The sequence below is a fragment of the Gopherus evgoodei genome, chromosome 2 (genome assembly GCF_007399415.2).
Source record: "Gopherus evgoodei ecotype Sinaloan lineage chromosome 2, rGopEvg1_v1.p, whole genome shotgun sequence".
Taxonomy (NCBI): Eukaryota; Metazoa; Chordata; order Testudines; family Testudinidae; genus Gopherus; species Gopherus evgoodei.
In genome coordinates, this window is record NC_044323.1 from 235246593 (window position 1) to 235270304 (window position 23712).

Here is a 23712-nt window from a genome sequence, read left to right on the forward strand (position 1 = left end):
TCTCTCTCTCTCTCTCTAACAATTTAACACATCCAGACAGGCCAAACAAAAACATTTTCCCGTGAAGTCATAGAGAGAAAAATCAGGGTGTTAACATGAATGTAAAAGAACTGTCCCAAACTATGTGTCTTCCCATGTAAAGGTTCTGATGTGGCTGAGAGGCCATTTCCTGTTACATTATAGAAAAAATTGTCAAGCTTCACATCTTTATACCAGTAGATATATTTTAAATTGCAGCCTTTTAGAAGTAATTTGTCCATAATGCGATGGTATGTTTTTGAAAAAGGTAAACAATCAAGGATCTGAACTTAAAATAGCTACTGTATATGTTTAGGTGTCTGATTATTTGGCTATCTTCCTACAGATGTATTTGGAGGAACTTTCATTTTCACGCTGACCATGACAGAGCAGTTCTGTACAACTGGAGAGTTCCTTGATTATTTTAGAAGCAGGAAATCTATGGACTTTAAACTGCAGCAAATCTCTAGTGACATAGTGAATACCCTGATGTTACATATACACTCTGTTCCTCTTTGGATAAGAAAGATGACTTACATCTGACAGTTGTTTTAGAATTGATTAAAATCATTTTGAAAACAGCAATTTGCCATGGAAAGGAAAATTTGTGATTCAGTTTTTGAATATCACAATCTGGTGGTCAGTGTCTCAACCATAACTGGCCAGGCAAAGTGAGGCTCTAGACTCAATTTCATGGCTTTGTCTGGAATGCAGTAATTTTTTAATGCTGCATCCAATCAATTCCAAAATTTTAATAAACGGTTTAGGCATCATTACTGAGACTGGTGAAAATCGGAAACGGGACATGGGAAAATGGGGGTGGGGAGAGAAGGTAGGAGGAGAGGGGGTTGGACGCAGAGCACATGGAATCTAGTTAGCAGACCAATCAGCTTCACCAGGTCTGTAATTATCTGTTTGATGGCAGCCAATAACACTTCTCATCTCATCTCTGCCCTTCTTCCCAATAAAGTTTAAATTGTTCTCCCAGGCAGAAAGAAAAGAAATAATAATGGTGGGGGTAAATGGGAGAAACCCCTGGCATGAGAGATGAAGTTGGAGGTTGCAGGGAGTCCTGAAAAAGAGGGGAATGGGAGGGTAGAACATATGGAGTTGTAGGAATGGAGGGATTCAAGGAGTCACTGGCCTGGGGAAAGAGCTCAACCTACAGAAGGAATAAAATGTGCAACCCTCTACTATTCATTTTACTATTACATCAGGTGCCATCCTTTTAAGTATAGTTTCCAGAATAACATGAGTCACATCAGCCATGAAATTCACTACTGTAGAAAACAAGTAAATATATATTCCAAACTTCAATTTCTGACTGACAAATTAAATGTACCACTTCCTCCTTATTTTTATTTTCTTCTCCTTCCCAGGTAAGTTTTAGTTGTTTTGTATAAATAATATTATTACGCAATATGTACAGGATTGAATAATATAGATGTGGCTTGCTGTTCCTCTTTTTCTCTTTTCTCAGTTGGGGAATCAGAAAGAAGACTAACAATGGATTATTTATTTAGATGGGAACATATTCCTTTAAGAGAATTGGAATTGTTGGTATTTAGTTCAGTTTAAAAAAACCTGACCCTCAATTTCAGAAGAAAACTAGCCTTTGCTATAAATGTCTATGGCCTAAGTAAAATATATTAAACTTATTCATGCAATTTGCTTCTATAGTCATTTATTTAAAATGTACCCTCCTGTGATGCCCCCAGCCTGAGCAGGTTTGGACATAAAACATTCGTCACATCTTTCAACTTCAGTCTCATGTGTTAATATTATTCATTAGTGATATCTATATGAGGCAAGATACTGTTTAAATTTCTTTTTTTTTTTTTAATTTTGCGAGGAGGATATATCACATCTTTCAGAAGTATAGGACAGTTGACAAGGCAAATCCCTTCTGAGAAGATAAACTGTATTATTGAAAATATAGATCCAGAAAACTTGTTTAATGCATTTTATTTAAACCACATTCACTGCAGCAAAAAAAAAAAAAAAAAAAAAAAAAAAAAAAAAAAAAGATTGTAAATGCACTCAAGACCTCACTTTCTGTCTCACTATGTAGATTTCTTTATAACTGCTACTATGCAAGATAACGGCTCTTGCTTAGAAGACACTAAGGTCCTTTTCCAAAAAGGGCATGGGTTCTACAGATTTCATGTCTTCCAAATGAAAGAAATTCAGTAGCCACCTTCATGACCACTGCTTCTTATGATATTCTGGCAGAAATAAAACATCTGGTGTAATTTGAAGATGGGAAGAAGGGCTGAGACACTGGCCAGCCGATCAAATATCTAAAAACTGCCTTAACTCATTTACACTCAAAATGCTGACTAACGTGTGGAGATTTATGGCAGTTATCCCAAGACAGAGAACTAAAAATTGTAATGTGGTAAAATTTACTTGCAAGTTAGTTAAAAACAAGCCAAATCCAAAATTCTGATGCCATGGGGCCTTTGCACTGTGGGCCTGATTCAAAGTCCACTGAGGTCTGTGGAAAGATTCCCATTTACTTCAATCTGATTTGGATCAGGTTCCATAACTGGGGGCACAATAAATTATTAGAATAAAACAATGTTGAACTGGCTATTAAAATACCTTAATAATAATAATGATCAGTCTGATTATTTTGATTTCACTCACACGAAATATTAAAAAAACATTCTATTTAATACCTTCACATGGTGAAGTTGGTTGTCAACTGCTATAAGATGAGAAATATTTTCCAGAAGTGCTAATTCTCCCAATTCATCTATATTGTTATTGCTGATATTCAACACTGACAAAGATTTCTGAAAGAAAACAGAAAAAAATACAATTATTTTCTCACATTGCAAAAGTGTAATAGTAATTCCTTTGAGAAAATTCTGTCAGCAGGGGAACATTGTGAATTTTGTAAGGTTTGGCTGAAAGGTGTAAATGAGACTACACAGGATCGTTTAATATTCCACATAACCTTTGATGCTGGATGTGCATGTCCTCTGTATAGGGGCTTGAGGGTCCCCACAAGGATATGTATTTTGGGTCATGAAGTCAACCTGCAACAATGTTGTATCTCTACTGTTTTAATAATATAATGCTTAGCATTTATATAGCATTTTTAATTTAAATGTTTCAAAGTGCTGTATAAAGGTGGGTAAATATGACCCAAAGAACTCTTGATGCCAACTGGTAGACAGCATGGGGTGCAGAATGCTTTACAGGGATCCAGTGGGTCAGATACCACATAACAGTCCACCGAAGGGTGGCATGAGAAGTCTCTACCGTAAGCCAGTTGCCCCCTGGACATTATAATTGTTGCAAAATGTTTGTGTAGATAATATTAAGGAGCTCTGTATCTATACTGAAAATGATGTTCTTGAGGTCTTGGAGTTAAGGTAGGTCACCAGGGGGTGACATATCTTGCAGATGTTCCTTTCAGGCAGAAGGTAACTGACACTTATTTCCCTGTCTCATCTTTTGTGTATTGTATGCTGTGATGCCTGCTGGGGGTACCCAGGATTGTAAGGCAACTTGCTGCTACCTGCCCTTAGAGTGAGGAAGCCTCATCTATGCCTGATGGGGGTCAGTTCTCCAACTCCACCAGTCACGAGCAACACCAGCACTCCATTCTAGGCCTTGCAGGCCCTGCTGTTACTTTGCAGGTTAGTGATAGGGACACTGCAACCCTCAAGCCCACTGAGCATCTCCCTGGAGTGTCCAACTCCTGGGACACCTGGACACTCACAGTATTCACCAATCCACTACTTCCAAAGAACAGCTTACCAGTTTCACTTTATATCACCACTCAGCTTAATTCAAAGCACTTAGTTTTATTTATAGTGAAATCAAGCATACATTTATTTAACAAAGAATAGAGATTCAAGTAGTAGTATTGGAAGCAAAAGGTTACATATAAAATAAAATTATAACACATTCTAGAGCCTAAACTTAATTAACAAGATACTCATGTGTAATAAAGTATTGCTCACCCCAAATTCCTGCAATGCACTGCTAAGCAGGCTGTGACCTTTTTCATGGCATGTGCAAGCTGTTAGTTTGCCTCCCAGGTGAAGGATTCCCTGTGTTTCTTTGCACTCCAAGATATACCAGACTAATTCTTCAACTTTATTCATAAATAGGGCACCCCCTTGCTGTTTGTTTCTTCCTGCTGTTTTCCTCTCTTGTAGATTTCACAATCTCTCAATTTGTACCTGAGGGACAGTGGGGCCCGCAAGGCCTAGAGGAGAGTGCTTGTGTTGTCTGTGGGCTTCCTTGTGCTAAGGGCTGGTGGTAGAGTGGTGCCTCACAAGCCAGAGGACCATGAAAGCATCACAATAAATATTAATAGCCCTAATTTCCAGAAGCAGAGCTGAGACACAGAAGTTAATTGACGCCCATGGTCACACACCAAGTCTACAGAAGAGCTGGTATTAAAATCCATATTTTCTGACTCCCACATTCCATGCTCTAACCACTAGATTATGCTGCCTTCCTTTCAGACCTGATCTCACAAATCTTGTTCATATGCACACTCCTTTCTCATATGCACAGTCCTATTGACTTAGCCTTTCTTTTGGAACTTACCTTCTTGATGAGTCCAACAATGAATAAACATGACCTGGGCCTTTTAGTAACATGCAACTTTTTTGAAAACAACACGGAGGTAATCCATCATGGAACACTCTTTTGGAGTACCTATAGTGAGCCTGCTGTTCTATCCTCAAAATAAATGTAGTTCAGGTAACCTTTATCCAAATTAGCAAAATACTGTATACTTCTATGTCAAAGGAAAAAAAGGCACTTATGCATTTAGGAACTGGAAAGAGGCATGTTGAACTTGCATGTTTAAATATAGGCCAGAAAAGGGACTAATTATTGCTTGACCGCTGATAGTTTCTTTCAGCAGTGCAAATCTAGAAACCTAAATCCCTCCTAGAAGCTGATCTGAAGAGTGAGCTCTGCATTTCAGAAAAGGGCAGAAGTTTTAGCTCTACCATCCTTCCCGTGCACACAATTAATAACCCCAAACTTCCCAAAGAGTGGTCCAGGGACCACTGCTGGTTGGCAAAACAATAGCTGGTAATCCATAGAGAGATCACTGGGCTCATGTTTCTGGCCTTTTCCTTGTTTCCAGCCATGAGAAACAAGAACAGATGGGAGAGGAAACAAATGTGAAGAGCAAAAATAGACACTGTGATTAACTTTGTACAAAAAAGACAAAAGACACCTCTCTAAAAATGGGTGAAGAAAAACCCGAATATATTTCACAGACTGAAAAAACTGTTCATCTTTTCATAAGGATTTTCCCCAGAATGCTGCCAAATTCATTGGCTGCTGGGTTATTAACTCTAAGTGCCACCTCTGAAAAAGTTTGCAAGCTTGGATTCAAGAATTGAGTAATTGACTTCTCTATGATAAATCCCTTCTCTCTTTTCAACTTATTCACTGTTTATTTCTTCTGCATAAAGAAAAAGTATCCTTCAGCTTCAGGCAAATAAATAAATACATTCCACAAATAAACAAGCAAACAGATGGCTGGACTCTGCTGTAATGTGGCACTCCAATTTTTTCCTAGCTATTTTCTAAGTTACATGGAGAGAAAAAAAATCTATTCTTTACAGATCCCACTTGAATGGAGCCCTTATAACTAAGGAAAAGGGGGCACTATACAAAATATTGAGCCATCCACACTACCTTCCTTTCATAGATCTATTGCAGGGGTCGGCAACCTTTGGCATGCGGCTCTTCAGGGTAATCTGCTCACCCTGTTCCTGCAGCTTGCACTGGCCGGGAACAGTGAACCGCAGCTACTGGGAGCAACAGGGGCCAGGCCTGTGGATGGGCAACGTAAACTAAATGTCTCGCAGCCCGCCAGCAGATTACCCTGAAGGGCTACGTGCTGAAGGTTGCCAACATCTGGTCTATTATCACTGCTTGCCATAAAATTCATATATATGCTTACCGCCAGGGAATGAAGAGTTCTTGGATCAAACAAGAGCTTTTCTCCAAGAGGTAGCCGCTGGCTTTCAACATGTAGCTCTCTCAGTTCTTCTAATGTTTCCAAGCCCTCTACTACCGTGATGTAATTGCCCCCCAGATACCTGCAGAAAATAACATAAATGGGACTTAACGCAGTTTGAGGGTAAAAAAACAAAACAAAGCAGATCCACACTCAAGTCTCAAAATAGAAATGAATCCCTTACAGGCATTATTAAACTGTAGCAATGAATGTGTTAAGGAACTGAAACTGGATACAATAGACTTGTATCCAACTGTACTATTTATAGATTAACAGATGCAAGTCTACTCTATCCATTCTATTGGTCTATAGATAATAATACTGTTGTTAAATCTTCTGGAAAAGAAGACAATATTTCAAACAGAGTAAGTCTAATGATAAATTTCAAATAATATCCATTGCTACACAGTGTATGTGGTCACAGATCACTTGAATGGAAATATCATATAGCCAATGAAGGGTATTTATGATTTCTGGCAAGGCTCCTCCTTTGCCTCATCAGCCCAAGTTTCTGCTTTGGCAGTAGGGGCGTAAAATAAATCAGTCCTACTCTGGAGGTTTTGAATGATTTGGGCTTTTTTCCCCAATACTTACAAGGTGAGCCTCAAGGTATGCACAAGTAGTTCTCTTAAGCACAGAAAACAAACCCACAATACAAAAGAAATACATTTCCTTGTCCTTCTCCAAGGCGTACTTATTATTATGCTGGCATCTGGCTGCCAGCCCTTCCCCAAACAGAAGTAAACTTGGTTGCTTCCCCTATAGCAGGGGTAGTCACAGGTGGACCATGGTTCAAATCTGGACCTGCAGATGCTTTTGAATGGACGCTGAAATCTTTTTATTTACTTATTATCATTATTGTTGTTATTTTCACTGGAGTATTGATCTTGACTGTACCTTGACCAAGAAATTTGGACCTTGATAAAAAATGAGTGACTACCCCTGCTCTATAGGGAGAAGGGCAGTCTTCTACCTAGAAGAAGCTTATTCTCACTGATATTCCTAACCCTGTTGTAGCTTGTTTGGCATCCCTCTCTCTCACCAGAAGAGGATTTTTTTAAGGTCACTAGCATCATTTAATTGGACTCAGGTGTCTCTAATTAACCTGAGGTAACCTTGTTTCAGTACATAGGGAAAAGAGCCTTCACCATTCTAGGATTGATATACCTGCCTTCCACCACATTCTCGGTGGTACTAAATAACAATCAGTTGGTATTAACAAATGGATCACAAGCTTCAGCTTGTCTGAGCGACCCAGTTCAGTATTCATTTAGCATCCAGAGAGGTTAAATGCTCTACTTAACACTTCCTGGTGGCGGTACATCTTCAAGCATGTAGGCCTTGCTTGGTTTTACCTCCTAGAGTTGATTCTCATCAAACACTCTCCCCTGCACTCTAGTTTTTATCATGCCTTTCCCTGCAACTACTGTAAAAAAAACAAAAAAAAACAAAAAAAAAACCACCTTCCTATAGCTGTCAGATCTGACTTTGTCACAGATTTGAAAGACAACATTTAGCTTACTTACAGGGAAAGGACTTCAACGCTTAATTTCTTCTTAAATTTCTTATCCATACATATTATACAATATATTTTTTTATTTTTTAAATAAAGAATTTTTACTTACAGTTTCTCAAGTTTTTTCAGTGATGTGAGGTTCTCCATATATGAAATGCAATTGTTTTGCAGGTACAGGTGTGTTAGATTTGAAGCGAAGCACAAGCTATGGATTTGTCTAATTTGGTTATCATACAAATACAGGACATTAAGATTTCTGCACAAAGAGAGGTCATCCTGGAAGAAAAAATAAAATGATCATATTCAGCTCCCTTATAATCAACTTCTGGAGCTAGTTATTTTTTGCTTTAGATTCAGTTCCGCTGTATGATCTATCTGTAGATTTTCACCACTGACAAACACTAATTTTAATTCACCATTTGTAGTAAACATAATTAAGCTATTGTCTCCTGGGGCAAAGACTGATTTTTCTTTTTAATGCTTTGCTGTATTGAAACTGAGAATCACGGCTCTCCCCAGCCTGTGAACAGGACTTAGTTTATGATCTCATTGTCTTCCTTGCCTTCTTCAAGTACATTTCAGGAAAACATCTGTTCAGTGGATTGCTGCCTCAAACAAACTGAAAGCTACCATAATATGTCATTGGTGTAATGGAAAACAGTTTCTCAGTATAAAAACATTGAATGTATTTTATTATATTTCCTTTTTTAAGATTTCACCAGAATCTGACGCTTCCTTGAAAGACATTCTTAAAAATAACCTGAAAAATATATAAAATTCTGCTAGAATATTTATATCAAAGTATTCCTAAGGCATCTGTCATCTTGGTATCTAAAGGCCTGTTCTCCTGCAACTGGATCTTCATGGCAGACCCCTGCTCCTGGGCTTAGCTCTTTTAACTCCAATGGGGCACCATGAGGGTGCAGGTGGTTGCCTACATAGAATCCAGCCACAGGATCCGGGCGTAATACCTTTACAGTTCAAAACAGGGTTTAATATTTTGTTTTTAAGAAATCCATCCCTGGTTTGAGTTTAGTCATGCAGGGTCTAGCAATTTCAAAATACAGTCAGTATCTTGACGGAAATCAGAACTAATCCAGGCCCCACTGAAATCTATGTCAAAACTCCCATTATTAAGTTGAAAAGGAGCAGAATAGAGCTCACAGTTTGCAGGTTTACTCTTTTAAAATTTAAGTACCATTATTTTTAAAATGGTTAGACCAAAGAGAGCAAATTCATTCACTAATGAAAGGTATAACTTGTGCAATTTTGGACAACCACCATAATGGACCAAATGTATTAGCCTCATTAGCCTCACTTGACCTATATCCAATCCTGTTTCTCTCCTTCCCCTTCCCAACCTTCCTCCAAAATGCAGGGAATAAATCATAGGCAAGTGCAAAGAATTTGCTACAAGTTAACAACTCTTCCATAAGATTCCCAAGAGAAGAAAAAATAGCTGTTTAAAAACGAAAGTAGTCCTGTATTTTAGCACCAATTGAGACTATTACTACCTCTTTAAAATAATGAAAAATCTGAGCTGCAGAGTTTCTGTTCCCCCCTTCCTCTCTTGGTCATTAATTAGTTACAGTACTTTTATTAGGTATTATTTGCATTGCAGCAATGCCCAAAGATCCTTAATTAGCACCAGTGCATGGATAAAACTTTACAACTCACATTTTTCATGAACTTAATAAGGTGGCAAATGTCTCAAATTCAATTAAAAGATAAACTAATTTCATTTTTAAAACAATAATTATATATTTGCCTCTTCTATGGAATGTTACAAAAGAGATTGTAAACTTTAACCTTTCTTAAACTACAAAACATTGTTTAGCATATGAAAGGCAGAAAGCTACTGAATGCATCTCTCTTCTTCAAAGTGCAATTGCTTTTATATACTTCTTTCTTTTAATAAAAAAATTAGGTAAAATAGCTGATGTCCCCAATACATCCTTCAACTGTGCTGGATACATAGGTTACGCCAGTGACGAGCTGCCAAAATCTTAACAACCGGTTCCCTATAAAAAGTTCTGATTTAACGAGAGGGGGCAAGCGAGGGAGGGCTGGGGGGGGAGACATACTCATGGAACCGGGGGCCCCTGCAGGGCCTGGGGAAAATTGCCCCCTGCCAGTGGCCCTGGAGCTTGCAGCCCCCCCCCACCCCACTTACCTTGCCTGCAGCTCAAAGCAGTAGGACGACTCAGGAGCTCAGCTGAGCTGCCCAGCCGGTGGCGGCTGGCCATACTACAGCTGGGGGGGAAACGGGGCAGGGGCCAGGGGAACCTCCACCTTCCCAGCTGGGAATCTTGGGAGCAACAGGATGGTCCGGCCCGTGGACCGAAGTTCTTTGTCCACCCCTTAGCCTTTTAACAATCGGTTCTCCATGGTGGTCTAATTTTAGCAACTGGTTCTTGGGAACTGGTGGGAACCTGCTCCAGCTCACCACTGGGTTACACCCCACACTTTCATGCAGTTAAAAATCCCAACTGACTTCAATGAGAGTTTTGCCTGCCTTAAGACAACAGAACAAGGCCAATGGTCAAGAACAATTTTGTTGGTCAGTGGGAATTATAAAACACTGAAGTGTGTGAATATATGAAAGAACTACAGGTACTATCACAGCTTTAAGGTGTTTATGTTCCAAATATCTGTACATTCCAAATTAATCTTATGTGCTGCCAAGTATACCCACGCTCTCCCAGAGTATCTATTTTTTAAAATTCAGCAATGCACGCTAAAATGTGTGTTTCCAAATAGACCTTTTAAAAAATCTGGTCAACTATAATGTTTTAAAATATAATATAGGGATCAGCATTGTCCTCCCAAAAATTAACAAATAATCAAAAACAGCAATAAAACATCCTAAACCCCAGCTATAAAACTAAGTTAAAATTAAAAGTAGTATTTTCATGATTTATGAAAAAGTCCTTACAATTGTATCAATATTTTTATCTGATAAGTTCAGGTGAGTTATCTTTCTCAGGTACTGTGCCAGGGATTCTTCTTTGCGGTTTTTGTGATTGATGCTTTTAGCAACTAGATCCATTGTTAGTCGAACCATAATTCTGTAATTAGCCAAATTTTCACAGAAACTGTTTCGATATCACTACGAATTCCATATATTCTTGTAAGTGGCTTTTCTAAAGTGCCTTCAAAATAAAATGAACAAATAAGATTACAGTGTTTTTAGACAGAAACTCCGGCAAAGTTAAAAAAATATATTTTACCAAAAATCTCATTAAAGTTTAATGTAATTTTCCCCGTGCAATTTCTTTCACATTTACTTCAAGGCATTCATGTATAAACAGAAGCCTCCTCTTTTATAATTAACTGCTCCCTCCTGGTTTTCATCTGCTTGCTTTTGAAAGTTTTCCAAAAAATAAATGATTATATCACAATATTTTGTTTGTTGTTTGTTGTTTCAGTGTGTTTTAGAGGCTTGCAACACCCCTTTCTAGTCAATTTCATACTGAAGCAGTAGAAATAATTCCTGGCCACTTTTACATAAATAACTAATTACTAAGAGTCCCTGACCTTAATTCAAAAGCACTTTTATCAGCAGTTAATCAATTTACACCAAACATAAGAAGCTTTAAGTATATCTGATATCCTCAAGGATTCAAAAACTTAACTCTAAATTTACATTTGTTTATTACTGGGGTTGGTGGCACGTCTTATCCTAATGATCAGGGGTTCTCAAACTTCATTGCATCACAACCCCCTTCTGACAACAAAGTTATTATGTGACTGCGGGGCAGAACCCAAGCCCTGCCACCCTGGGTGGGGGGAGAGGGAGCTGGAGCCTGATCCTGATCCTGAGCCTCATTGCCTCAGGTGGGGGTTGAGCACTCGGGCTTTAGCGTCAACCCTTGGTCCCAGCAAGTCTAATGCTAGCCGTAGTGAATCCATTTTAGAGTCCTGACCATAGTTTGAGAACCACTGCTATAGATGCACCAATATGGAGTTACACAATAGTTAACACAATTCTATAATGCTGTTGGTGAGCACACAACTTTAAAGTGAGTAAAAATTTAATATTGAAAATGTGCCAAACCTGGTTTTATCTCTTAAAACACTGATAAGTATGAAAATAAAATATTAAAAGACAGTTGCAGCCTAAATTCTTAGGGAGGATTGACCACGTGCAAAGTCTAAAGTTCAACAGCTTTCAGTTGTACATGTACAAAACAACTTTATTTAGTTTTATTTAATGGGGAAAGTATACTTTTTTCCTGCTCACAATTCAAAATGGACTGAGCAGATTCTCCTTAAACTTTCCTCCACAATTTCACCAGTGACCTGAGGCAATCATGGAAAGCACAATGTTACCAACTCCCATGAAATCTGTGGCTCTTCTTAAATCCCAGCTCCTGGATTCATGTGACTACATGAGAACTAAAGCTTTTTCTAAAAAAAACAAACAACAAAATAAAAAAATTTCTAGCTCTCATGGCTGTGGATCAAAGCTTGAAAATTTTTGGTGCCACATCCAAAGACATATAGTACCAACTCCACATTTATTGTTTTAAAAATCTTGTTATTTTTAAGCCAATATCATGATCAGCTCAGGTCAGCAATACTAAGAGTGTCACCAAAGAAATGAAGTCTGAGAAACTAAGCAGCAGGTGAAATGCAAGGAGAGCATCTGATGCGACTTCAGTGCTTCCTGGTGATACAAGCTTCTTCCCATGCTCCATATGCATCAGGCCCTAATACGCCATGGAGCCATGCAGGGATGCTCGAACAATTTTTATAGTGGAGATACTAAGAGACATTGACCAAAAAACAGTAAACCGTATATAACGGAAACCACTCCAAGCTAGGGGGTAATGCAGCACCCCACGCCCTAGTTCCAGCACCTAGGCTATGGAGCCACCCTGCAGCCTTCCTCATCCCATCATCCACAGTCCCCTTCCGCCTTCCCCACACCCATCACTTCCCTGCTCCTTCCCGGCCCATCTAACCCAGTGTGACGGCAGCACCTCTCTGCCCACCCCCACTCATCTGTCCCATCGACGGCTGCACCTCCCCTGCCACGCTCTCGATCCCCCATCCGATGGCAGTGCCTCTCTCCAGGGCCGCCCAGAGGATTCCGGGGGCCTGGGGCCATCGGCGGCAGACGGCTCCGGTGAACCTCCCGCAGGTCCGGCGGCGGGGGGCGTTCTGGGACCCGCCGCTGAAGTGCCCCGAAGACCCGCGGCGGCACCCGCCGCCGAAGTGCAGCCCGCTCTTGGGCGGTAATTCGGTGGCGGGGGACCCCTGCTGCGGGTCTTCAGGGCACTTCGGCGGCGGGTCCCTGAATGGAAGGCCCCCCCCCCCCGCCGCCGAATTACCGCCGAAGACCGGGATGCACTTCGGCGGCAGGTCCCGCTTCGGCGGTAATGCGATGGCGGGGGGTCCTTCCGCCCCGGAGCGGAAGGTCCCCCCGCCAGCGAAGACCGGGAGCGGAAGAATCTCCGGGGCCCGGCCCCACAAGAGTTTTCTGGGGCCCTCGAGCGAGTGAAGGACCCCGCTCCAGGGGCCCCGAAAAACTCTCGTGGGGGCCCCTGCGGAGCCCGGGGAAAATTGCCCCTCTTGCCCCTCCTCTGGGCGGCCCTGCCTCTCTCTCCACCCCCGCCCGATCTCCTCCACTCCGCCACAGCGCCGCCGCCCCGCCCTTCACCCTTATCTCCCCAGAGACAGCAGCACCTTCCCACCCATCCGCTCCTGCGCTAGTGGCCGGTCGCCCGCACCCCCGCGCCTACCACACGCACTGCCCCCCCCCCAGCCGACCAGCGCCAGTCTTGGTGCGGGATGTGACGGAACCGTGCGCGGCTTCCCGAGCCGTCTAGTTCACGGCCAGTTGCTAGGGTGACAGAACGCCAGCCGCAGAGGCTGCCGGGTGGACGCCTGGACGGGTCCTCCGCCCGCAGGAGTAGGCAGGGCCACAATCCTGGCTCTCGCCGCCTCGCCTGTCACGGAGGAGAACTCGCGGGCATGCGCACTGGAGGCGAGAGAGCTTGGGGTTCTGCGCGAAGCTGGGGCCTGACCCTGCAAACAGGGAGACACACGTCCCTATGTCTGTCCTCCCAGAGCTGCTGGTTGGGCCGCTTGCTCCCAGCCCCGGCAAGGAAAGGCGCGGAACAGCAGCTCCTGTGCGAGCTTCCACCGGCAGCCTGCGGGCAGCTGCTCCCCCGGCGCTGGTTATTCAGAGCCTGCGGCTGGGCCGCGAGCTCTCAGCCCGCCCTGGCGGTGGCTGTGGCCCCTGAGCAGGTCAGGGCTGCCCAGAGGATTCAGGGGGCCTAGGGTCTTCGGCGGCGGGGAGCCCCGCTTTGGCGGGAATTTGGCAGCGGGGGGACCTTCCACTCCAGGACCCGCCGCCAAAGTGCATCGAAGACCCGTGGCAGCCCCCCACCCCCGCGGCCGAATTACCGCCAAAGCGGGACCCGGCACCGAAGTGCCCCGGAAGGACCCCTCACCACTGAAGACCTGGGGTGGAAGAAGATCTGGGAGCCTGGGCCCCACGAGAGTTTTTCGGGGCCCCTGGAGCGAGTGGAGGACCTCGCTCCAGGAGCCCCAAAAACTCGTGGGGGCCCCTGCGGGGCGTGGGGCAAATTGCTCCACTTGCTCTCCTCTCTGGGTGGCCCTGGAGCAGGCCCAGGACTAGGGCCACATGCTTATGCCAGATGCATGTAGAGTGCGTAACTAAGGGCAGGCTGGGAAAGCTGACACAGTTACAAAGTAAAATTAAGAAAAACCAAACCACTAGCCTGTTCTGGCAGCCACACTGTGGTGGAAGTTCAGGATCCTTGGGCAGTGTCCTTAAATTGAGTGAAAAGGCCTCCCTCCCCCATTCCAGGCAGTCAGGCACCATTGCCAGGCAGCAAAATAGTATCTGCTGTAGGGTGACCTGGTGTCTCGTTTTCGACTGGAACAATGGACCCTGGTGGCTCTGGTCAGCACTATGGGCTGGGCCATTAAAATTCCAGTTTGTGGTGCTGCAGAGCTAAGGCAGGCTACTCCCTGCCTCTCCTGGCTCTGTGCCACACCCTGGAAGCAGCCAGTAGGTCTGGCTCTTAGGCAGGCGGGTGGGGGTGACAAGACTCAATGCACTGCCCCCGCCCCAGGCACCTGCTCCACACTCCCATTGGCTAGAAACCATGGCCAATGGGAGCTGCGGGGGCAGTGCCTGCAGGTGAGAGTAGCACACAGAGCTGCCTGCAGCACCTCCACCTAGGTGCTGGATCTGCTGGCCACTTCTGGGGCGCAGTGAGGAGTAAGGACAGGCAGGAAGCCTGCCTTAGTCCCCACACTGTGCCACTGACTGGGAGCTGCTGGAGGTAAGCCCATGTCCCAACTCCCCACCCCAGAGCCTCCACCCCCAGATGGAGCCCTCAGCCCCCTGCACTCCAGCCCAGAGCCCTTTCCTGCACCCTGAACCCCTCTGCCCCATCCCCCCCAGCCTGGATCCCCCTCCTGTATCCCAGAGCCTGCACCCCAGCTGAAGCCTGCACCCCAACTCCCTGCCCCAGCCCAGTGAAAGTGAGTGAGGGTGGGGGAATGTAGTGAGTTGGGGGTAGGGCCTTGTGGAAGGGGTGGGAAAGAGGGCATGGCCTCAGGGAAGGGATGGGGCTAAAGCAGTGGTTCCCAAACTTTAACAACCTGTGAACCCCTTTCACTAAAATGTCAAGTCTTGCGAACCCCCTCCTAAAAATGAATATTTCCAGCGTTTTTCTCCTTCACCGGAGTATAAACAATAAAAAGATAAAAGTGCACTTAGAAGTATCCCAAGGCAGTGGTTTTCAACCTTTTTTTCATTTGCAGACCCTTAAATATTTTCAGATGGAGATGTATACCCCTTTGGAAATCTTAGACATAGTCTGTGCGGACCCTGCAGGGGTCCACAGATCACAAATGGAAAACCACTGCCTTAAGATGTTGAAGCAGCACCAATATGGTAGACGTTAAGGATCCTATGGCATTTTACATAAAATGGGTGACAAGCTCAGGGTCCCAACCACCATTGCCTCTGTCAGCAAATCTGGTTTTGCTCTGTCAACAGCACTTAGGCATATTCTATTAGTATTTAACACTAAGAAAGAGCAAACACCAACTATAAACTCAAGGAATAGAATTTATACTCACAAATAACCTGCTGATGCAGAGACATGAGCGCTAAGCCATATTTACATTATAGAGATATTTCACTGCAATTTCTCAAAAATATGCATAATATATATTAGAAGCATAACTGCTGCTGTTATGTACACAACATGCATTCAACAACCACTTATAGTGTCTTGCTTTCCGATTGACTCTCCACAGATTTATCTGAAGTGGTACACTTAAGTTATGAAAGAAAGAGAAGCAAAGTAGAAAGGAGCATAATTGTGGTTTCTGAAAGTCAGGGATTCCTCTAGCCCCCTCCTCTACCACAAACATTAAATATTAAGAATAGCTGCTTCTGATAATAATAAAGCAAATTTTCTAAGGTCTTGAAGACCCAGCAATTTTTTTTTAACCCCCAATTGTTGGTCAGCTGACAACACAAACTAACAAAAGACAATGTTTAAAAGAAGTCTTACACTATTTTTATTCCTTTGCAGATCTCTCTAAAGGTTCTGGGGCTGAGTTTTTCCATGTGTAAAATGCACTGGCATGAAGCTTAATACTTTGTTTAGCCACCAACTTTTAGTGCTGATTGTCTGCCCCATTCTTTGCAGTTCACCCTAGTTGAGTGACCACAGCTGACTCCCCACAGGGACCCCGGACACAAAAGCACTTTGGGATCCTCAAGGAGAAGACGCTATGTAACTTTAAACTACAAACAATGTTGTTTGCTTTTTAGGAAATGCCTTGAACAGGTGTAAATTGAGTACATTCTCCTTTTTTGGGGGGGGATGGGGAAGAAGTGTCCCTTCAATAAGAGATTACTCATTTTGTGCAGTAACTGCAGTCCTTCAAGATATTTGTCTCTATGGATGCTCCAATTCAGGTGCACATGTGCCTGTCGAGGCCTTGAGCAGAAATTGTCAGTTAGCAGTATCCGTTTGGCCTACTAATGTGCCCTATGCCTCATTGTGCTGGATACTGAGACTATATAGGGATGTGCGGGCAACCCGCCCTCAGTTCCTTGTCCAACCAAACATTCCCTAAGGAACAGGCCAAAGCAGAGGGGAAGGAGGCCAGGTAGTAGGGCACCCAATAGGTATGCACATCTCAAAGAACCACAGTTAATGCATAAAGTGAGTAACCTAAACTTTCCTATTTATTCTCCATTTCAGGTGACTTCTGAGCAGTATCCCCAGATGCAAGAGAAAGCTTCAGAATAGAGTCCAGAAGTAAAGACAGCATTGCAGAACCAAAGTGCTGCATTGGATCTGACAGTATGGCTCAAGGCCTAATGTTTCTCAAACATATGTATTGAAGCCCATGTAGCAGCCCTACGTATTTCAGATACTGGTACATTCTTCAGTAGTGCAGTAGATGTTGCCTGCAATCTGGTTGAATGTGCTATCTCCCTTTGGGGGACAGGGGCAGGGTATGAATGTCCGCAGCATCATAGCAAGTGATAATACACCCAGATATCCATCTCAATAGTCTCTGAGTAGAGATCGAAGATCCTGTGGATCTATCTATATACCTATCTATATACCTAGACTTTAGACTTTAGTAAGGCATTTGATACAGTTTCGCATGATATTCTTATAGATAAACTAGGAAAGTACAATTTAGATGGGGCTACTATAAGGTGGGTGCATAACTGGCTGGATAACCGTACTCAGAGAGTAGTTGTTAATGGCTCCCAATCCTGCTGGAAAGGTATAACAAGTGGGGTTCCGCAGGGGTCTGTTTTGGGACCGGTTCTGTTCAATATCTTCAACGATTTAGATGTTGGCATAGAAAGTACGCTTATTAAGTTTGCGGACGATACCAAACTGGGAGGGATTGCAACTGCTCTGGAGGACAGGGGCAAAATTCAAAATGATCTGGACAAATTGGAGAAATGGTCTGAGGTAAACAGGATGAAGTTCAATAAAGATAAATGCAAAGTGCTCCACTTAGGAAGGAACAATCAGTTTCACACATACAGAATGGGAAGAGACTGTCTAGGAAGGAGTATGGCAGAAAGAGATCTAGGGGTCATAGTGGACCACAAGCTTAATATGAGTGAACAGTGTGATACTGTTGCAAAAAAAGCAAACATAATTCTGGGATGCATTAACAGGTGTGTTGTAAACAAGACACGAGAAGTCATTCTTCCGCTTTACTCTGCGCTGGTTAGGCCTCAACTGGAGTATTGTGTCCAGTTCTGGGCACCGCATTTCAAGAAAGATGTGGAGAAATTGGAGAGGGTCCAGAGAAGAGCAACAAGAATGATTAAAGGTCTTGAGAACATGACCTATGAAGGAAGGCTGAAGGAATTGGGTTTGTTTAGTTTGGAAAAGAGAAGACTGAGAGGGGACATGATAGCAGTTTTCAGGTATCTAAAAGGGTGTCATCAGGAGGAGGGAGAAAACTTGTTCACTTTAGCCTCCAATGACAGAACAAGAAGCAATGGGCTTAAACTGCAGCAAGGGAGATTTAGGCTGGACATTAGGAAAAAGTTCCTAACTGTCAGGGTAGTTAAACACTGGAATAGATTGCCTAGGGAAGTTGTGGAATCTCCATCGCTGGAGATATTTAAGAGTAGGTTAGATAAATGTCTATCAGGGACGGTCTAGACAGTATTTGGTCCTGCCATGAGGGCAGGGGACTGGACTCGATGACCTCTCGAGGTCCCTTCCAGTCCTAGAGTCTATGAGTCTATGAGTCTATCCACAAAGGAAACAAAGAGGCTAAGTGACTTCCTAAATTGCTTGATCCTATCTAAGTAGAACGCCACTGCCCTTCTAACATCCAAGGTATGTAAACAGGATTCCTGTAAAGAATTATGTGGCTTTGGGAAAAACCCTTGTAGATGAATAGATTGATTAAGGTAGAACTCTAATAGAACCTTAGGTAAGAATTTAAGGAGTGGACCTAAAGAAACCTTGTACCTAAAGAACACTGTAAATGGGGAGAATCTGCCATCAAAGCTCTAATCTCCCTGACCCTGTGGACTGACATGATGACTAGTAAAAAGGCCATCTTCATAGATAAATGCAACAGAGAACAGGTTGCCATTGGTTCAAATGGAGGACTCATAAAGTAATTGAATACCAGGTTGAGGTCCCAGGTCAGGGTAGGGTTTGTAATCTGCAGACAGAGGTTCCCCAAAACCCTTAATAAACCTAGACTATAACAGATAAGCAACTAAGGAGAATCTTTCTACAGGATGATGAAAGACTGATATTGCGGTCAAATGTACCTTAACTGAACTGACTGATAATCCCAATTTCTTTTGATCCAACAGATAATTCAGGATGTCTGAAAGTGGCACCAAATCAAGCAGGAGGCAGCGATGACACCACCAATGTAAGAATTTCTTCCATTTCTGCACGCTATGAGGCAGAGGACTGCTAGGTTTGGATGAAATGCATAACTTGTGTCTTGGACAAGAGATAATGGTCAGGAGCTTGGATGACATTTGGACACATAGATGAAGCAGGTAAGGGTAGTCCGGAGATTAGGGTCTCGGTACCAAGAGATGCTCAGTACCCTTGAGGAATGGGGATTCTGGTTAATCTGTTATTAAGAGTTGCTTAGTATATCTGAACTGCTGTGGTACCAAATAGGGGATTGGTACTGATGCAGAAGCCAAGGCCACTGCGTATGGAGGTGGGGCATACTGAAGTAGATGCTGATGGTGTCTGGCACCATTGCTTGCTTGGTGCCAAGACTGCTGCATGCCTGGGTACCAACAGGTAGGCTGAACTTGATGATGCCAGTCTCGAGTGTCTGTGCTTCCCTTCTTTGCTGGTAGAAAGTACTGAGGCCCTATCAGACCCATGTCTCTCTTTTGTCCTCTGGGACTTTATGGACTCACTGGTACTGCAGGAGGAGTCCTTCAAATCATGAGTACCGAATTGAGAGCTTCGTAGACCATAGATCTCACCGGGGACCTGGACTTTTTTGAAACTGGCTTCTTAAGGTGGGAGTCCATGCCACTCTTTTTGGAAACCTTCACTGATGCCTCCAAAGTCTTAGGTTTCTTAGGGGAAGCCTGCACTGAGATGCTGGATCTGTCCAGTGACAGATGTGCAGGTGTCTCCTGGCCAGACTCAGAAGCTGGCCGAAGGGAGCATTCCATCATAAACAGAGAGATTAAACTCAGACTGCTATTCTTTGCCCTGGATTTGAGGTGTTACCCTGGGAAGTGGATTTTGGGGTGTGCTTCAAATAACCTACCTATCACCCCCTCAGTCGGTCCTGCTGAGGTTTCTGAGATTAAGGAAACACTAAAAAGACACAGATATAACCTTCCAATGAAATTATTGACACAGGTGGTCAATTTTTTGTTATTTTCCTTAATAAAGTATCTTTTTATTAATGTAATTAATAATCTCTACTACAATATAATCTAAAAGTAAAAATCAGAGACAAATCCTTTATTTCAGAATAGCAGCCATGTTAGTCTGTGTCCGCAAAAAGAACAGGAGTACTTGTGGCACCTTAGGCCTGGTCTACACTACGCGTTTAAACTGAATTTAGCAGCGTTAAACCGATTTAACCCTGCACCCGTCCACACAACGAGGCCCTTTATATTAATATAAAGGGCTCTTTAAACTGGTTTCTGTACTCCTCCCCAACGAGAGGAGTAGCGCTGAAATCGGTATTGCCATGTCGGATTAGGGTTAGTGTGGCCGCAAATTGACGGTATTGGCCTCTGGGCAGTATCCCACAGTGCACCATTGTGACTGCTCTGGAAAGCAATCTGAACTTGGATGCACTGGCCAGGTAGACAGGAAAAGCCCCGCGAACTTTTGAATTGCATTTCCTGTTTGCCCATCGTGGAGCTCTGATCAGCACGGGTGGCGATGCAGTCCCAAATCCAAAAAGACCTCCAGCATGGACCGTACGGGAGATACTGGATCTGATCGCAGTATGGGGAGACAAATCTGTTCTATCTGAGCTCCGTTACAGAAGACGAAATGCCAAAGCATTTGAAAAAAATCTTCAGGCTATGATACAGAGTGCACAGCACAGTGCTGTGTGACAAGCATAACGGAAAGCCAAAGAATCAAATGGACGTTCATGGAGGTGGGGAGGCGGTACTGAGGACTCCAGCTATCCCACAGTCCCCACAGTCTCCGAAAAGCATTTGCATTCTTGGCTGAGCTCCCAATGCCTGTAGGGCCAAACACATTGTCCGGAGTGGTTCAGGGTATATCTTGTCAATTTAACCACCCCCCCCCCCGTGAAAGAAAAGGGAAAAAATCGTTTCTTGACTTTTTTCAATGTCACCGTATGTCTACTGCGTGCTGCTGGTAGACGTGGTGCTGCGGCACTAAACAGCAGCATCCTTTCCTCTCCCCTCCCTGGTGGCAGACGGTACAGTACAAAAGGACTGATAGCCGTCCTCGTCATCATCCCGTGAGTGCTCCTGGCTGGCCTCAGGTGAGGTCGGTTGGGGGTGCCTAGGTAAAAATAGGAATGACTCCCAGTCATTCCCGGCAGATGGCACGGAACGGCTGGTAACCGTCCTCATCATAGCAACTGGGGGCTGAGCTCCATCAGCCCCCCACACGTTTTCATGTCTAAAGAAAAGATTCTGTACTGCCTGGACTATCACAGCAGCGGGATGCTGGGCTCCTCTCCCCCTCCACCATTTAATGTCCTGCCTGTACTATCATAGCAGCTGGAGGCTGCCTCCCCCTCATTTTATCTCACTAAAAACTCAGTGTTTCTTATTCCAGCATTCTTTATTACTTCATCACACAACTGGGGGGACACTGCCACAGTAGCCCAGGAGGGTTGGGGGAGGAGGGAAGCAACGGATGGGGTTGTTTCAGGGGCACCCCCTAGAATGGCATGCAGCTCATCATTTCTGCGGGATCTGACACGGAGCGGCTGTGCTCTCTGGTACACTGGTTCTCTAGTACACTTGCCCCATATTCTGGGCAGGACTGACTCTAATAAAGAAGGGAATGACCCGGAGAGTCATTCTCATTTTTGTCTTTGCGCCCCCGGCCGACCTCAGCTAAGGCCAGCCAAGAGCACCCATGATAGCAGCAGACGGTACAGAATGACTGATAACCGTCTCTGCTACCTTGCAAAGGCAAATGAATGCTGCTGTGCAGCACTGCAGTACCGCCTCTGTCAGCGGCATCCAGTACACATACGGTGACAGTGACAAAAGGCAAAACGGGCTCCATGGTTGCCATGCTATGGCATCTGCCAGGGCGATCCAGGGAAAAAGGGCGCGAAATGATTGTCTGCCGTTGCTTTCACGGAGGAATGAATGAGTAACACTGTTTTTGCACCATCATGCATTGGGATCTTAACCCAGAATTCCAATGGGCGGGGGAGACTGCAGGAACTATGGGATAGCTATGGGATAGCTACCCACAGTGCAATGCTCCAGAAATCGACGCTAACCTCAGTACATGGATGCACACCACCGAATTATTGTGCTTTGTGTGGCCGCGTGCATTCGACTTTTTACAATCTGTTTTACAAAACCGGTTTATGCAAAATCGGAATAATCCCATAGTGTAGACATACTCTTAGAGACTAACAAATTTATTTCAGCATGCAATAGCATACAGTTTAAATGATTCTAAGCAGTGTGCTTTGCTACAGGTAGCCAGTCTGTGCTGACAGCAGTTCTTAGCTTATTCTTTTGAGTTTTACATAGATAAATTACAATCAAGACATACACACACACACTTCAAGCATATGCAGGGCCTAATACTATACTAAAACTATGCTACACTATATGTTATAAAATAACTTGCTTCCTCTGCTGGTTGGTTGTAGATGTTGTGGAAGTTGCTGGTGCTTGCAGCTGTTGCTGCTCCTGGATCCCTCTCTCTCCTCAGCAATATTCTTTTCAGAATTAAACTGGTGTTTTTTCTTCTGGAGCGATAAACAATGGTTGGGAGTTATTCTGTCCAGCAAGTCTTCTGTCCTCTTGGGCAGCTTTCTGATATCTCTCTCAGCTGTCTCATGCAATTGCTTTGTATATACTCATGGGGGAATTCTGCACCAAAAACATTAAACATTTTGCAAAATTCTGCATATTTTATTTGTCAAAATAACACAATATAATTACATTAGCTTCAATTATTTTGGTAATTTATTTCAAAATATCTGTCACCAATACACACAACAAAAAAGATTCAGAAAATGTTTTTTAACAAATAGATTCCTTACTAGGCATATTAATACAGAACTCTGAGTAATAATTCATTTAAACTACAATGCAGAACCTTATTTTCTGCACCCCTCAGAAGCAGGGCAAAGGCTTGGGGGAGTCAGGGCTAATGGAGGAGCTGAGGGAGAGGGAAGTAATTGCTGGGAAAGAGCCTGGATGTGAACGTGGAGGGTTGCTGGGTCTGAGTGGGAAAAGTATAGAACAGGGGTTTTTTTGGGTGGGGTGGGGATTGTTAAGGAGTCCAGTGCCGGATTATGACATTTTGAGGCTCTAAACTATGTCAAATGTAAGAGGACCCATACCATAAAATAAATGAATTAATTATTTTCATAGAAAGGATATTGAACATATAAACACGAAAGCTTTATACACCTCTACCCCGATATAACGCTGTCCTCAGGAGCCAAAAAATCTTACCGCGTCATAGGTGAAACCGCGTTATATCAAACTTGTTTGGATCCGCAAGAGTGCTCAGCCCTGCCTCCCTGGAGCGCTACTTTACCACATTATATCCGAATTCATGTTATATCGGGTCGCGTTATATCGGGATAGAGGTGTATTTGCATATATACAAAGGTGAAGTTGTAAAAATAGAATAATAATCTAAAACATGTCTTGCAATATGCCTATTTGCGTTATAAAATAGGTTCAAATTAACATATTTTCATCTATGATTTCTTAATTAGTAGATATGAAAACTTTATATCTACAGCAATACAAAAAGAGTTACAGTTACACAGACCAGCTTAGTTCATGGAAGCAGTACATCCTGCAGTATGTCTGTTTGCACATCACATTCATTTTAACACTGAAATTTAAAATACTTTCTTTTATGAGTTTTGGAGAGCAAAGTCATTGATGATGTCTTCACATGATAAGCTATGGAGTTTA

General features: G+C 43.4%; 1 protein-coding gene and 1 long non-coding RNA gene across 7 annotated transcripts in view; one reads left to right on the forward strand and one right to left on the reverse strand.

The window, feature by feature from the left end:
- PPP1R42 (protein phosphatase 1 regulatory subunit 42) overlaps positions 1 to 13441 on the reverse strand; it is a 75800-nt gene extending 62359 nt beyond the window's left edge. For 2 of the 6 annotated variants that reach the window (XM_030553224.1, XM_030553225.1), the window contains exons 1-5: positions 13289 to 13441; positions 10477 to 10693; positions 7651 to 7817; positions 5969 to 6107; positions 2700 to 2816 (exon numbers count right to left, since the gene is read on the reverse strand). In XM_030553224.1, the coding sequence (XP_030409084.1) occupies positions 2700 to 2816; positions 5969 to 6107; positions 7651 to 7817; positions 10477 to 10605 (552 nt within the window). In that variant the 5' untranslated portion in view covers positions 10606 to 10693; positions 13289 to 13441. Of the gene's footprint in view, positions 1 to 2699; positions 2817 to 5968; positions 6108 to 7650; positions 7818 to 10476; positions 10694 to 12538; positions 12562 to 13288 lie in introns of those variants that run through there. The other 4 variants (XM_030553222.1, XM_030553223.1, XM_030553226.1 and 1 more) reach the window with 4 other exon arrangements.
- Positions 13442 to 16812: 3371 nt separating this feature from the next.
- LOC115646845 lies at positions 16813 to 22644 on the forward strand. The gene is made up of 3 exons (XR_003999156.1): positions 16813 to 16985; positions 18919 to 19113; positions 22425 to 22644. It is a non-coding gene; the product is annotated as an uncharacterized LOC115646845 (long non-coding RNA).
- Positions 22645 to 23712: the final 1068 nt, after the last annotated feature.